General features: G+C 43.3%; 1 protein-coding gene across 4 annotated transcripts in view; it reads right to left on the bottom strand.

The window, feature by feature from the left end:
- Positions 1-12692, bottom strand: part of PIP4K2A (phosphatidylinositol-5-phosphate 4-kinase type 2 alpha) — a 207756-nt gene extending 195064 nt beyond the window's left edge. For 2 of the 4 annotated variants that reach the window (XM_032775655.2, XM_032775654.2), the window contains exon 1: positions 12372-12659. Coding sequence is in view for 3 of the 4 variants with exons in the window: in XM_032775654.2 (XP_032631545.1) it covers positions 12372-12512 (141 nt within the window). In the remaining variant the exon portion in view is untranslated. Of the gene's footprint in view, positions 1-12371 lie in introns of all 4 variants that reach the window. The other 2 variants (XM_032775653.2, XM_075062290.1) reach the window with 2 other exon arrangements.
- Between the last annotated feature and the right edge of the window lie 1486 nt (positions 12693-14178).

The following is a 14178-nucleotide window of genomic DNA, read 5'->3' as shown; positions in this document are numbered from 1 at the left end:
ATCTTTATATTTAAAAAATGCACACTCTGTCTCTTTGTTATGTTTCATAGAGAGCCACTGAATCTTTCACAGGTGAATTGCAAGAAGTGTTAGTATTAAGTGTTGTCCCTGAAATTTTGTTCCTGCTGTCCACTTAGTATGGTAAAAAATAGGTATATATCTGCAGTTGGTAGATATTCAATACCAATACCAACATATTTCACTTTCAAAGACATTCAAAACTGATTCTAAGTTGCTGTGAAATGACTCTAATGTATAACTAAATTTCACTGTTCCATAGTTAATAGGGTAGAATGGCATCCACAATGCTCTTGTGTGTGTGTGTATAGTGACAAAAAATAAAACCAAAAAACTTTTTCCAGGGAGCTTATTTCAGTATTAGAAGCTAAAATTTTTATCTGCATATCTCTAACAAAGCAGAGTTTGACAGATGATAGACAAAGCCTCTTTGTCTTGCGTTGGGACCCTCCATGTTCAGTATGTTTTGATTACTGTTCATTTTAGTTGTGCTCACAATGGAGATGGCTTCTGTTTGAAACTATACATGAAGCTTAGCATATGGACTTAACTCACTTTTTCAGAAACAATGTTGCCATATTGGGTTAATGAGTGTTGCAGTAGAGCCACAGTGTAACTGTTTATGTATAGTGCATCATTGGTATATAATTCACTTAATACAGTAATTGTGTAATGGATATTTATACTGCAGGCGAAAATAATTATTAGCTGTTGGAGAATATTTCTATTCTGAGGCTGAAATGTGTACTTTTTTCAGTAAGGTATGCCTTAAATTATAACAGTAGAGGACTCTAAATGACGTATTATTCTGCCTCCTAGGGATACCAGCCTTGCATTACTCTTTATGACAGACTTTTTGCACACAAGCCTTTCCCAAACTACCCTTTCACAACACAGCCAAATACTACATCAAACATCTACAACTACTAATGGCGTGAGTGAGGAGTGAGTAGTTTGATAGTGGCGTGTGGGAAAGAGGAACAGATTTAAACTTGTACTTAGTCTGGTGTGCAGTAGCTGTGATAGTGGTAAGATGTGTGATTGTGGTTGGAGGAATAAAGGGCAAGTACTCCTTGGCACCGTAACTTTTCACTTCTTTACTTCTGTGGGTTTGTCAGGTGTGTTGTGTAGCAACCCTAATTGCTTTACAACACTTATGTATTAACAGATATTTAATGTTTATGTACATGCCTAGAGCCTCTATACAGGCAAATATGTTGCACAAAACATCCTTCTTCTGTTATGATAGGTGGACTCTGGGCTGAAAGTTCAGCTGAGGTTAGGAAGACTATATAGGTAGCATTTCTACTAAGGCATAATATTCAAATTACTGCTTTTATGAGCAAGAGCTAAAATACAAAACCCACTTCTTTGACCTAACATCTACAAAAATATCAACAAAGATCTCTGTATATAATACCATGGAGATGTCTCTTATTGAGTCTAGATATCCTTTGTATATAATACCTGGAATGATAAGACTGTAAAGTCTAGTATTCAAAAGTTAAGAAATGCCAGAAGCAACATTGTCCATGAAACCTTAACTTGTCCCCCTTTTTGCAAATGCATTGGCAGTCTTAGCCACCTAAAAAGACTGTGGCAGAGCCAGGAATAGAACACAGCTCCCTTGGGTCCTAGTCTCTTGTGACCAGAGCCCTGAAAATCTGCGGATATCTGCTTTATAGCTGCAGGCCATGTTTGCTGCTCATGGATTGGATGCGGATACAAATTTTGTATCCGCGCGGGGCTCTACTTCTGGCATGTAATGTCTTTTCTGTTCTTGTTACTCTCTGCCTGATGCACTGAGTGAAGTTGGGGTCCTGTAGAACAAATTGTATGTGGTCATGTAATTAAAGACTGCATCACAAGTCACTTGTATAAGGGGGCTGAATTAATGGTGCACAAGCGACATTCATTCTGGCATTTCCAAACTTTTGAGTCCTTGTTTTTCAACCTTTACATACAAAAAATATGGAAGAAAGTATTTCCTAATTCCCATTTAAAAGGGCAGACTGAGAAAACAAATGACATCATGTGACACAATATTGATCCATTGCATGTGTCATCAATAAGATTAGAAACCAGAACTTCTAGACCTATACCACAGACCTCTACTTTTTGAGTGGAGTAAATGGTCACAGTAGTAGGCTGTTATCCTCTACATTGACCAACCAGTAGAGGGGAGTGCAATGTTTTCCAGGTGACTTACAAAACTAGACAGCAGAGGAATGTTTAAGAGTTGGGAATTAGTTTCTGTCCCTCTGGATGAGAATGTGATAAGGTTTAGATAGAACATCCACCTATACCTCATTGTCAGAAGAATCTTCTGAATTGTTTTTTCTGCAAACACTTCCTACCTTCAGCTGAATTTATTTTTTTCTTTTAGAGAGCAAGCATGGGAAAACTTCAGTACAAATAGTTAAAATTTGACAAAGTTTTATAAAACTTAGAAAAATTGCTTACTGTAGAAATTGTTGAGCAATATTAACTACAGCTGTTGCTACCAACAATTTTTATACCTTGGATATGTGTCTACTTATCCACCATCATGTTGACCATAGGACTGAAGAAAGATAATATCTAATTCTGAGTTTCTGATATGTTGAAATGTTTTTAAATCTAGAACATGGCTATGTATGGGCGTAGTGCACTTTTTATGGGCAACAGTCACAAACAATATGAGGTGCTCTATTTCTGTTTTTTCTACAGCTCCATTGGGGCAGCACACCTAAGGTGAGAGAGCAAGGAGTATATCTGTCTGCAAGTTTCCAAGGTCATTTAAGGTATCTAGTGACAGGTTCAATGGGAGAGTAATCTCTGTTCAGATATTGTTTTAAATGAATTAGACTTCATATTCTTATGGGAATGTCTCAGCACTAGATGACGTGCTGACATACTATACCAGCTTTATGGAGGGCTTTCAGGATATGTTTTTGAAGTGTCTTGATCTGTGAAATCCTAAAAGGTACCACATGGCTTGCTGCATTCACTGAGCATTACACTTGGGAGCAAAGTCTTCATTCTTCAGGTAGCGCCCTGTGGGTGTTCCACTTCAGGTGTGCATGCGCCCTGTATCTTTGATTGGAGATTTTTTTGTAGCCGTGCGCGTTCAGCCCATGCGTGTAGTCCACACTTTTGTGCTCCTTGCATAGGATATATGGGGCTGCACAGGCAAACCATTCTCAGTTTTTTTTCTCAGCTGCCTTTGACCCAATATAGTCTGTGTGCCTGTTCTCTAATATTTAGCTTTTTCTCTATCTTCATAGTAGTATAATTGTTGGAAAAATTTTCCTTTTGTTTTTCCTTTTCTTAAAAAAACACCTTTTTGTTCATAGAATTATTTATGTAGTTAAGAGATTTCCCCTTCTTGGGTTACATTTTTTTGTTTTTGTTCGGAATACCAGGGTTTTCAGGATTCAAGAGGTTCCTCTATGTCAGGAGACTATTCCGATAAGTGATGAACACTCCCAGCATCTCTGCTGTCCCGGTGATATGCATATACCCTGTAAGTGCAAGATCTGCACTTTCTTCAAGGGTAGATCTCCCCCCACACCCCAAATAGAGAAATTAAGTTTAATCTCCTAATGATGGAGCAAGATTTGTGTCCATCTTTGTATCCCCTCCACATAGACTTCTTGGTATAGCTAGTGCCCTGTCTACATTGACATATCAGTCACCACAGACTGGTGGAGAGGTAGCCAGTACTACAGCGCTAAGTACATCTACGGACGTGGTTCTCAAACAGCGGTATGCATACGTCTTCCAGGGGGTACATCAACTTGTCTAGATATTTGCCTACTTTTACAGCAGGCTACATAAAAAACACTAGTAAAGTCAGTACAAATTAAAATTTCATATAGACAGTGACCTGTTTATACTGCTCTAAATACTATACACTAAATGTAAGTGCAATATTTATATTCCAATTGATGTATTTTATAATTATATGGTAAAAATTAGACCATAAGCAATTTTTCAATAATAGTGTGCCGTGACGCTTCTGTATTTTTGTCTAATTCTGTAAGCAAGTAGTTTTTAAGTGAGGTGAAATCAGACTCCTGAAAAGGGTAAGGTAATCTGGAAAAGCTGAGAGCGACTGATCTACAGTACTAGAGTCCTCATCTATATCTGCCTCTAAGCAGAAGGAGGTAATGAGTAAATCTCCAAGAATCTCTCGGTCACGGTTTCACAAGAAGGCTATGGAACCTCTGGTCCCAAGGGACCAGGTCCCCAGGCTCTGAGTCAGGCCGGTACCACAGAGGTGAAGAGTCAGTTATCTAAGACACATTTGGTACCGAGTGTGGATACCTGTATGCAGAGTGGCAGAGACAGGGTTGAAGAGACCAAGCCCATCACTGAATAACACTCTGTACTGATAACAAGAAAATCAGTAGTACCCAAAGACTGTTCACCTACCTATAGTACTGAGGGAATCCCATACCAAGTGCTCGGTACCAGCTGCATTGATACCGAAGCTATCCTCCACATGTTCCCACTCAGTCCAATCTTTGTCGTAGCTTCCTACTCAGATTTGAACCTTAGCGTTCATAAAATGAGAAGCTAGCATGAACCCTCTAAGATCCTTTCTTTACTAGCTTAGATCTGATATCGCTGCCACCAGCCAGGAATTCCAGGGCCTGACTCCCTCGGGTCTCCCCAGAAAGTTCCCTGGGGACCCCAAGACTCAGATGCCCTGAGTCTTACAACAAAGAGAAATAACTCCCCCTTGTCTCCTCTTTACCTCGTCCCAGCTTCCCCTGGAAGATACAGCTTCAAGTCCTTGAAACACAAGCACCGAGAGATTAAGTATCTCTCCCCTCCCCCCTCCTTCTTCCCTGAGGCTGTTCAGATCCACCCTCCGTAGATACTAACAAAGAGAATTTCCCTTCCCTTCGTTCCTTAGCCTACCCAGAGAAAATAAACAGATCTTAACAAGAAGCTTTATATAAAAAAAAGAAAAAACACATAACATAGTTCTCTGTATCAAGTTGACAATACAGGTCAATTGCTTAAAAGAAAAATGAATAAACAACCTTATTCAAAAAGAAATACAATTTAAACATTCCAGCAACTACACACATGTAAATACAAAAAAAAAAAACCAATAAAAGCCTATTGTTTTTGCTACCTTTGTCTCTACAACTGGGAAACAGAAGATTAGAAGCTTGAAGCTTAACGAAGTAAACACTAAGGGAAATGTGTGATCATGGAGACTTCAACTTCCAGATATAGACTGGAGGACAAGTGCTTGCAAGAATAATAGGGTCAGATTTTTCTGGATGTGATAGCGGATGATTTCTTCACCAAGTAGTTGAAGTACCGACAAGAGGGATGCCATTTTAGATTGGTTTTGGTGAGACAGTGAGACCTCGTAGAAAGAAATGGTGTAGGGGACAACCTTGGTTTGAGTGTCATTGAGCTGATTGAGTTCAAACTAGATGGAAGGATAAACAAAGGTAGATCTGGATTAGGGTTTTGACTTCTCAAGGGCTTATTTTAAAGAGTTAAGAAATTAGTTAGGGAAGTGATTGGACGGAGGAACTTGTGGATTAAATGCGGAGGAGGCCTGGAATTACTTTAAGTCGAAGCTGCCAAACTGTCGGAAGCCTGCATCCAAAAGGGGAAAAAAAACCATGGGCAGGAGTTGTGGTCAAGCTGGATGGCAAGCATCTCAGACAGGGATTAGGAAAAAGCAGAAGCTACAGGAGTGGAAGAAAGGCGGGATTAGCGAGGAAGCTACCTTAGTGAGGTCAGAACATGTAGGGATAAAGTGAGAAGGCTAAAAGCCATGTAGAACTGGACCTTGCAAAGGGAATTAAAACCAATAGTAAATAAATAAGAAGAAACAAAGAAAGAAGAAGTGGGGCCGCTATACACTGAGGAGGAATGGAGGTTAAGGATAACCTAGGCATGGCCCAATATCTAATAAGATACTTTGCCTCAGTCTTTAATAAGACTAGTGAGAGTTTAGGGATGATGGAGGATGATAAACGGGAATGAGATACGGAGGTGGATATACTGCATCTGAGTAAGAGGCAACTTGAACAGCTTAATGGGACAAAATCGAAGGGCCCGACAATCTCCATCCAAGGATATTAAAGGAACTGGGCCGCATGAAATTGCGAGCCCGTTGAGCGAATTTTAATCATCGGTAAACTCGGGGTCTGTACCGTACGGACTGGAGAATGCTACGTAGTTCTATTTTTAAGAAAGGGAAAAAAAGTGACCGGGGCTAAACTAGCCTGTTGCTTGACGTCTGTAGTATGTAGGTCTTGGAAAAATTTTAAAGGAGAAAGTAGATTAGACATTGAGTCAATGTAATTGGGACGAATTCAACATGGATTTACTAAAGGTAGATCGTGCCAAACCAACCTGATCTCCTTTTTGAGAAGGTGACATATTACTTAGACAAAGGAAATGCGGTAGAATCTAATTTACCTCTTTCAGTAGGCATTTGACACGGTTCCGCATGGGAACTGTTAGTTAAACTGGAAAGATGGGGATGAATATGAAAATTGTAAGGTGGATAAGAACTTGGTTAAAGGGAGATCCAGTGGGTCATATGAAGGTGAACTGTCAGGCTGGAAGGAGAGTTACTGTGGAAGTCCTCTCAGGATCGGTTTTGGGACCGATCTTATTTAAACTTTTATTACTGACCTTGGCACAAAGAGCGGGAATGTGCTAATAAAGTTTGCGGTGACAACAAAGCTGGGGTATTGCTAACACGGAGAAGGACCGGGATACAATACAGAAGATCTGGACCACCTTGTAAACTGGAGTATTAGTAATAGGATGAAAATAATAGTGAAAAGGCAAAGTCATGCACTAGGATTAATAATAAGAATTTTAATATACATTGGGACGCATCAGTTGGAGGCGACAGAGGAGGAGGAAGACTTGGGGTATTGGTTGATAGCAGATGCTCTATGAGCGCCAGTGCGATATGGCCCGTTAAAAAGCAAATGCTTGTTAGGTGCATCAGGCGAGGATTTCCAGCAAGGATAAGGAGGTGTTAGTACCGTTATATAGGCGCTGGTGAGGACCCCACCTGGATATTGTGTGCAGTTCTGGTGTCCCATGTTTTAAAGAGGAATTCAAACTGGAACAGGTTCAGAGAGGGCTACTAGATGATCCGAGGAATGGAAAACCTGCCTTATCAAAGGAGACTCAAAGAGTTAGGCTTGTTTAGCCTGCAAAAGAAGGCTGCGGGGAATTTGCTTGCTCTATAAAATATATCAGGGATTACGCTGGGAGGGAGAGGACTTGATTTAAGCTTTATACTAATGTAGGCACAAAGACAAATGGGTAAAAACTGGATATTAGAGTTTAGACTTGAAATTAGACGAAGGTTCTAACCATTAGGGGAGTGAGTTCTGAACAGCCTTCCGAGGGAAAGTAGTGGGGGCAAAAGACTTATCTGCTTTAAGACTAAGCTTGATAAGTATTATGGAGGGATGATATGATGGCTAGTTTAATTTGAGCAACTGATCTTGGATATTAGCAGATAAGTCTGCTCAATGGTCTGTGAGGGGATGCTGGATGGATGGGATCTGAGTTACTGCAGAGATCCTTTCCTGGTGCTGGCTGGTAGTCTTGCCAGATGCTCAGGGTTTAGCTGATCGCCATATTTGGGGTCGGGAAGAAATTTCCTTCCCAGGGCGGATTGGCAGGGGCCCTGGGAGGTTTTTCGCCTTCCTTGCAGCGTGGGCTGGGTCACTTGCTGGTGGATTCTCTGCGCTTGAGGTTTCAAACCACAATTTGGGACTTCAATAACTCCAGACATGGTTAGGGGTTGTTAATGAAAGTGATAGCGTAGGTTCTGGCCTGCTTTGTGCAGCGAGCGTCAGACTAGATGATCATATTGGTCCCTTCTGACCTACGAGGGTATGAGTCTATTTTACCAGTTCAAAATGACAAAAGACCAAAAAAAAAAAGGCAAGCACAGATCCAGGGAAAAAGAAAATCCTGCTTAATTTCAACCCTCCCCCCACCCAAGGGAATGGGAATTCACAACTATACCTTAGTAAGGCACTTTTAACCTTGTTAATAATTAGAACTCATCACTATGCACAAGTAGTATTTCAGAGCGTTTCTCATAACACTCTCCACCCAGTTCACACTACCCTCACTGAATGTGATTTCATTCAATATACTCCACATTGTCAACTTCCTTCCCCTTTCAGTTTTTTCTTGTCTCATTTATATTTCAAATACAGGATACAGTGATATGCTTCACATATTCTCTCCTTTCTTTTTGTCTTCTATTATACTTTCTGTATTGCAGAATCTCAAAACCTGGCATTTTTCCTTTCCTTGTTGGTTGATGTACATACTTAGTATTAGAAAGCAGATCTAAAACAGACTGCCAACACTTACTGTCAGTCTTATTTCCTCTAATTAATGTAATCTATTCTGTGTCTGGTTAATTAGTCTCATTACTATCATTATGGACTTCACATTCTTTTAAATATTTTTATATCAGCACTCATTTAATAATCCAAGTCTTTCGTGGTTTCCAGTTTATTCTGTTATTAACTGACTCTGAAGTATCTCCAACCTCTGTCCTTGATGAATCCAGATATTCCCCCAGTTTCTTTCAGATCTCTTATGAGCTGCCAACTTGCCATAATCTTGGCACTGTAGTACAATTGTTGAAAGCTACTTTGTTACTTTTCAGTTGCAGGATAAACCTCAAAGTTCCCCTCATCAGATGCCCTTTTGCTTCAATATCATCCAAGATGAGAAGTCATTTAAAAATTCTTCCTTCTCCATTGACATAAAATGCAACGGGCTAGTGTGGATATAAATTCATTTTATTCACTCTAATCTTTATAAGTTTATCCTTTTGTGACCAAATAATGGGAATATTTGTATATCATGCATTCAAGCTCAGAACCACTTCCTGTCAGCAAAGAATCACACACTTCTCACATGAAACTCACTGACCATTTGAAGTAAGTTTACTGCTAGAACACTGATATTTCACTTGAGCCCTAGTCAAGCTTTTAGTTTGTTATTTTCATCTCAAAGGGTAGGGAAAAATATATAACACTGTATCCTCTTGTCCAGAATGCCTCAAACACAGAACAATAGTTTTCACAATGGAAGGAAGCTTCTCATCTTTTCTGCATTTCATACAATAGTTCCACTAAAGTCTTGCATCATACATACCAGATTTGTCTTACATGTTCTATAACTTCACAGAAATTTGCTTCTCATCACTAGAGGCACAGTTCCCTACATGCCACCTCACTCTTGTATCTAGCCAACTGACGGCACTTCTGCTCTCCCGTCTCTTCAGAGCATATGAAACAAAGGACACAGCTAGGAAGTGAACAGTTCATGCTCACACCGTCACAGAATTCATTCTACTGTGCACTTTAACGTTCAAGTTATTTGTTATTTTCATCTCAAAGTGTAGAGAACAATATGTAACACTGTTATCATCTTGTCCAGAATGCCTCATACACAGAAAAATAGTTTTCACAATGGAAGGAAGCTTCTCATCTGTTCTGCATTTCATACAATAGTACTGGGGAGCAGTAGAGAAGAGACATAGAATGTGGAGAACCTGACAAGACTGCAGCAGGGGAGAAAGGATTCAACCTTATTTCCCCAATGTTGCACCTTAGGAAGAAAAACGACACAGGGGGTGAACGAGAAACCACAAGAAGGAGAGGCATTTCCCCACCCCAGAAAGAAAAAAGGGCAATGAACAAAATGAGAAAGATATGTGGGACAGAATTAATTTTAGATATATGAAAGAAATGGAGAAAGAGAAAGGAAATTAGCAAGATTTACTTACCCATAAGTTATTTGCACTTAGATTTTATTATATTTCCATAACAGATAGGCAAAAGCTTTAAGCTTGAAGGAAATATAATACAAACTGCTCTATAACAGCATTTGATATGTGTCATACGTGAAGTTGTCTTGTTTGCTACTTACTTTACTATTAGAGTGGAAGTGGGAGACACATTTTGGTCTTTTCTGCTAGGACTAGTAATAGTAACAAAAGGTAACAGATACTTGCTCCTCCCTTACCTGTCCAATATACAGGATGCCACCAAATACAGTTGTCCCTCGGGAGATCAGCAATCTATTTTGAGATCTGCCACCAATTTCTTCTGTTATCTTAAGCAAGTCACATAGCTTCTGTGAGTTAGTTACTTTAACTGTCTCCACGGAGATAATGAAGCTTGTCCACCATTGTAAAGAAATCTGAACCTACAGATTTTCTTTAAAAAAATTCATCAAGTTTGTCAAGTCTGTTAAATGGTGTATGATCCAAAGATTAGATTGTTGACTGAGGACTATAGGTTTGGGATGAGGCTATTGACCTTTTCATAATTTTCTTTAAAATCCTTTTGTTTAACTTTACAAAAAAAGCAGGAGGGGTTCGGTGTCATGGCAAGGAGAGGCTGATTTTTTGTACACCTCTAACCTGATATAACGCTGTCCTCGGGAGCCAAAAAATCTTACCACGTTTAGGTGAAACTGCGTTATATTGAACCCGCTTTGATCCGCCGGAGTGCCTAGCCCTGCCCCTGGAGCACTGCTTTACCGTGTTATATCTGAATTTGTGTTATATCAGGTCACGTTATATCGGGGTAGAGGTGTAGTAAGACTGCCTTTATTGTTGTATGGAAATATAGTTTGAGATCGCTGGATAAAAGCAGACATCTCCTGTTAACTATTTGCAAGAACATCAAAGTATCAATTGTGTGTGACTCCATTAATAGAGAATATCATGTCTGACAATATAGAGCTAACACTACCAATAAAAAACTAATGTTAAAGATCAAAAAGCTTTTGACTTTACTCCCCAATGTCTGGATTTAGGTGATCTTTAGACTCTACATCATTAGCCTTCTGCATTAGCTATTTAAAGAAGCAAAGCTGTGTCCTGAGTCACATAATGCCCCATGCATGTGACACCTTCATTATTAGGCTCCCAATTTTAAATACTCTCAAGCCAGTTAGTTTTTATGTATCTAGCTACATCAAATTCCTTGACAGCATGTAGTTATAACAGCATATCACCTGCAGAGTATGACACTTGGCAAATGTTACCATTTGGCAGTTTTACCATTTCAAGAGCACACAAAAAACCTTCTCAATCCCAACAAAACACAAATGTTTGCTTAAACTGTTTTTGAGGTACCAGAACTCAAGAACTTAAAAGCATATAATTGCTTTTATTACCATAGTACATCCAATATACCCACTTCTTAAGAGCTGATCTTGCTGGGAAGACAGAACAGTCCAAATCATAATGAGAAATATTGTGACTTAATGGACACCTCTGCAATGTATTTTGCCTACTGCTTAATACATTGCATCACTGATCAATAGGACACAGACTACCCCAGGCACTCAAGATCAGCTATACAGTCATCTTTCCTTATCTGGAGAAAGGTTTAATGCAGACATTAGACCCCAGTAGTCTCACGTTTTAACAATCGTCACAGTTACACAATGGGGGAGGAGTGGGAAGGTGAGACGTGTACATAACACACATACACATACCCAGCCACTGAAGACCTCAAAGCCATGAGAAGCGAAATAGTTTTCTCCCACCCCGCTGCTGCAGCAGCCGGGCAGATCAGGGACAATATGCGCGTAGACATCCAAACTTTTATGGCTCTGCCCAGACCCGGTGATCATGCCTCAGCTTTCCTCTTCCTCCTCTGTATAATCAAATTAACACTGCACGCGTTCCGCTCCACAAGCCGCTATCGCCGATTCAGAGACAGGGCACTGCACCACTGCAAGCCGGCGGCGCTTCCCCGACTTCCCCAGCTCGCTCTCTGGCTCAGACACTAACACCCGTGCTTTCGAGGCGGGGGAGGGAGGCTGCACTGGCTGCGGCTAGCGAGCCTCCTTCGCCCCCTCCCCTTTACAGCAGACGCTTCTCTGCTGCTGCTGCTGTTGCCGCCGCCTGACACTCACCGCGGCTCCGCGAACAGCATCCGTCCCCAGCAGCGGCGGCGAAGCCAGCGGACTGGCAGCAGAGCCCGAGCCGATCCCGCCACCGCGCTGCCCTGCGCCACGGCCGGTCACGGCAACTGCTGGGAGCCAACAGCTCCAGGGCGAGCGACGCAGCCCGGCCACGAGAACGGCCCCGGCAGCTCCATGACGCCCGGAGCTCCCCGCCAGCCCGGCACGGAGCGCCGCACACCCGCTGTCACTCGCGGCGTTGCGTCCCGCGGGTACCCCTGAGAGGCGCCCCCCACGCAGGCGGGGGATGGATGCCCCGGTCCCCGGCTGCCTGGGCGGGCAGGGGGCTGCGGAGGGGGCGAGCGCTGGGGGAGCCTGGCGCAGGGAGGGAGGCCGGGGAGCCCCGCACTTACCGAGTGGTTGACCCCCCACATGAGGACGCTGAGCAGCGGGTCGCTGGCCCGGAACAGCTTCACTTTTTGCGCCACGAAGTGCTTCTTCTTGGTCTTGGTCTTACTCGCCATAACGGACACGATGTTGCCGGGAGCCGCCATGGCGCAGCCGACAGGAGGGGGCGGCTCAGCGCCCCGGGCCCGAGCGGAGGCGAGGCGGCTGGCGCTGCACGGGGGTGGCGGGCTGCCTGCCGCGAGATGTCAGGCGCATCCTGGCCTGGCCGCCTGCGCCGCTGGCTGAAAGGGCCCCGCCTCCTCCCCGGGGTTTCCTCCGCCTGCCGCGCTCTGCGTCAGGCCGCCCCGCCCCTGGGCGGGAAGGGCTCAGGGGAGCGCGAGAGAGTCGGCTCCCTTGTTACCAATACGCATGCCCGAGAGAGCCGGGCATGCGCACTGGCAGCAAAGAAGCCTCTCCGCCTTCATTGTGCCCTCAGGATCCGCTCCTGAGCAGAGAGGGGCCGGGGCGGTAACACCGGGGTAAGTGGGCGGCGGAGGGAAAATCCCGTTTCATAAAAGGGGGAACGGACAGACTGCGGGAAGCCAGCTACCGTCCCTGGGCGGAGCGGGGCCCGCTGTCTGCATGGCACGGGGTGTGTGTGTGGAGCCAGCCAGCCTGGTGAAGACTCGCCCCGGCACCTGCCTGAGCTCGGCGAGCCCGCGGAGCGCGATCTTGTCACCGTACCGCGCTCCCCAGCGCCTCCACCCTCCTGATGGCCTCTGGAGCGGGCATCAACCCCGGGCGAGCGGTACAGCGGTCACCCGCTGCCCTGAGACACCTGGGCGTGACACACACACCTGCTGGCACCCAGTCCCGCCAGCCCCAGGCTTTCATTCACGGTGCGCTGCCCTTACTGGCAGTCAGCCCCATGGGGCTTCTTTTCTCTGAAGATCCATCATCTCTCTGGTGCCTAGTCTAAAGCTCCTTCCTGTGGGAACATCAGTTTGCCTTGTCCCTGTTAAAAAAAGGTATTTCCCTGTAATATATAGTCTATATTGCTGACAGGTGAGCATTGCCTCGATACTGGTGGTCTGTGCCTCTTCCAGGACACTAACATTGGTGTGCTTGTCTTCCCATTTGATCTTCAGAATTTTACTAAGGCAGGGTTGATGGTGCCTCTCAAGGACTTTCAAGTAGTGTCTATAGGTTGTCTGTCAGCAATTCCACCGGACTGGTCATGTTGTCCAGACGCCAGACCATTGCCTCCCAAAACAGGTCCTTTTCTCTCAGCTGAAAGAAGGGTACTGTAACATGGGTGGACAATGGAAGCGTTATAAGGACTTACTGAAGGACAACCTAAAAAAGTAATATTGACATTGACACTTGGGAGACACTTGCCCAGGATCACTTAACGTGGAGTGAAGTCCTACGTGATGGTCCCCTGCATTTTGAACTTGCTTGCCAACAAGCTGAAGAGGACAAGAAGTGCAGAAGGAAGGAGAGACTGGCTTCCAGTCATGGTCAACAATCTCCTGCTGAGCCTGAAAACATCTCCCCTCATTGCAATACAACTTATGGTTCAAGGATTGGCCTTATTAGCCACCTGAGGATGCATAACTCCATGGAAGATGATCATACTTAGTAACGAGTGATCACCCATCATCATATTCTATAATATTCTGTTTTTAAATATTTTGAACTATTCTGTTCTATAATATTTCCGTTCTGAAATCACTTATGGCCTAAGCAGCAAGAAAATACCAGGTTACAAAATACTTGATAACCATGTCCATCCATCCACACATACACACTGCCATTGACAAACTGACATCT

This window comes from Chelonoidis abingdonii, chromosome 2 (assembly GCF_003597395.2).
Source record: "Chelonoidis abingdonii isolate Lonesome George chromosome 2, CheloAbing_2.0, whole genome shotgun sequence".
NCBI lineage: Eukaryota > Metazoa > Chordata > Testudines > Testudinidae > Chelonoidis > Chelonoidis abingdonii.
The sequence above is the reverse complement of the archived record's forward strand: the minus strand, read 5'-3'. Positions and strand labels throughout refer to the sequence as shown.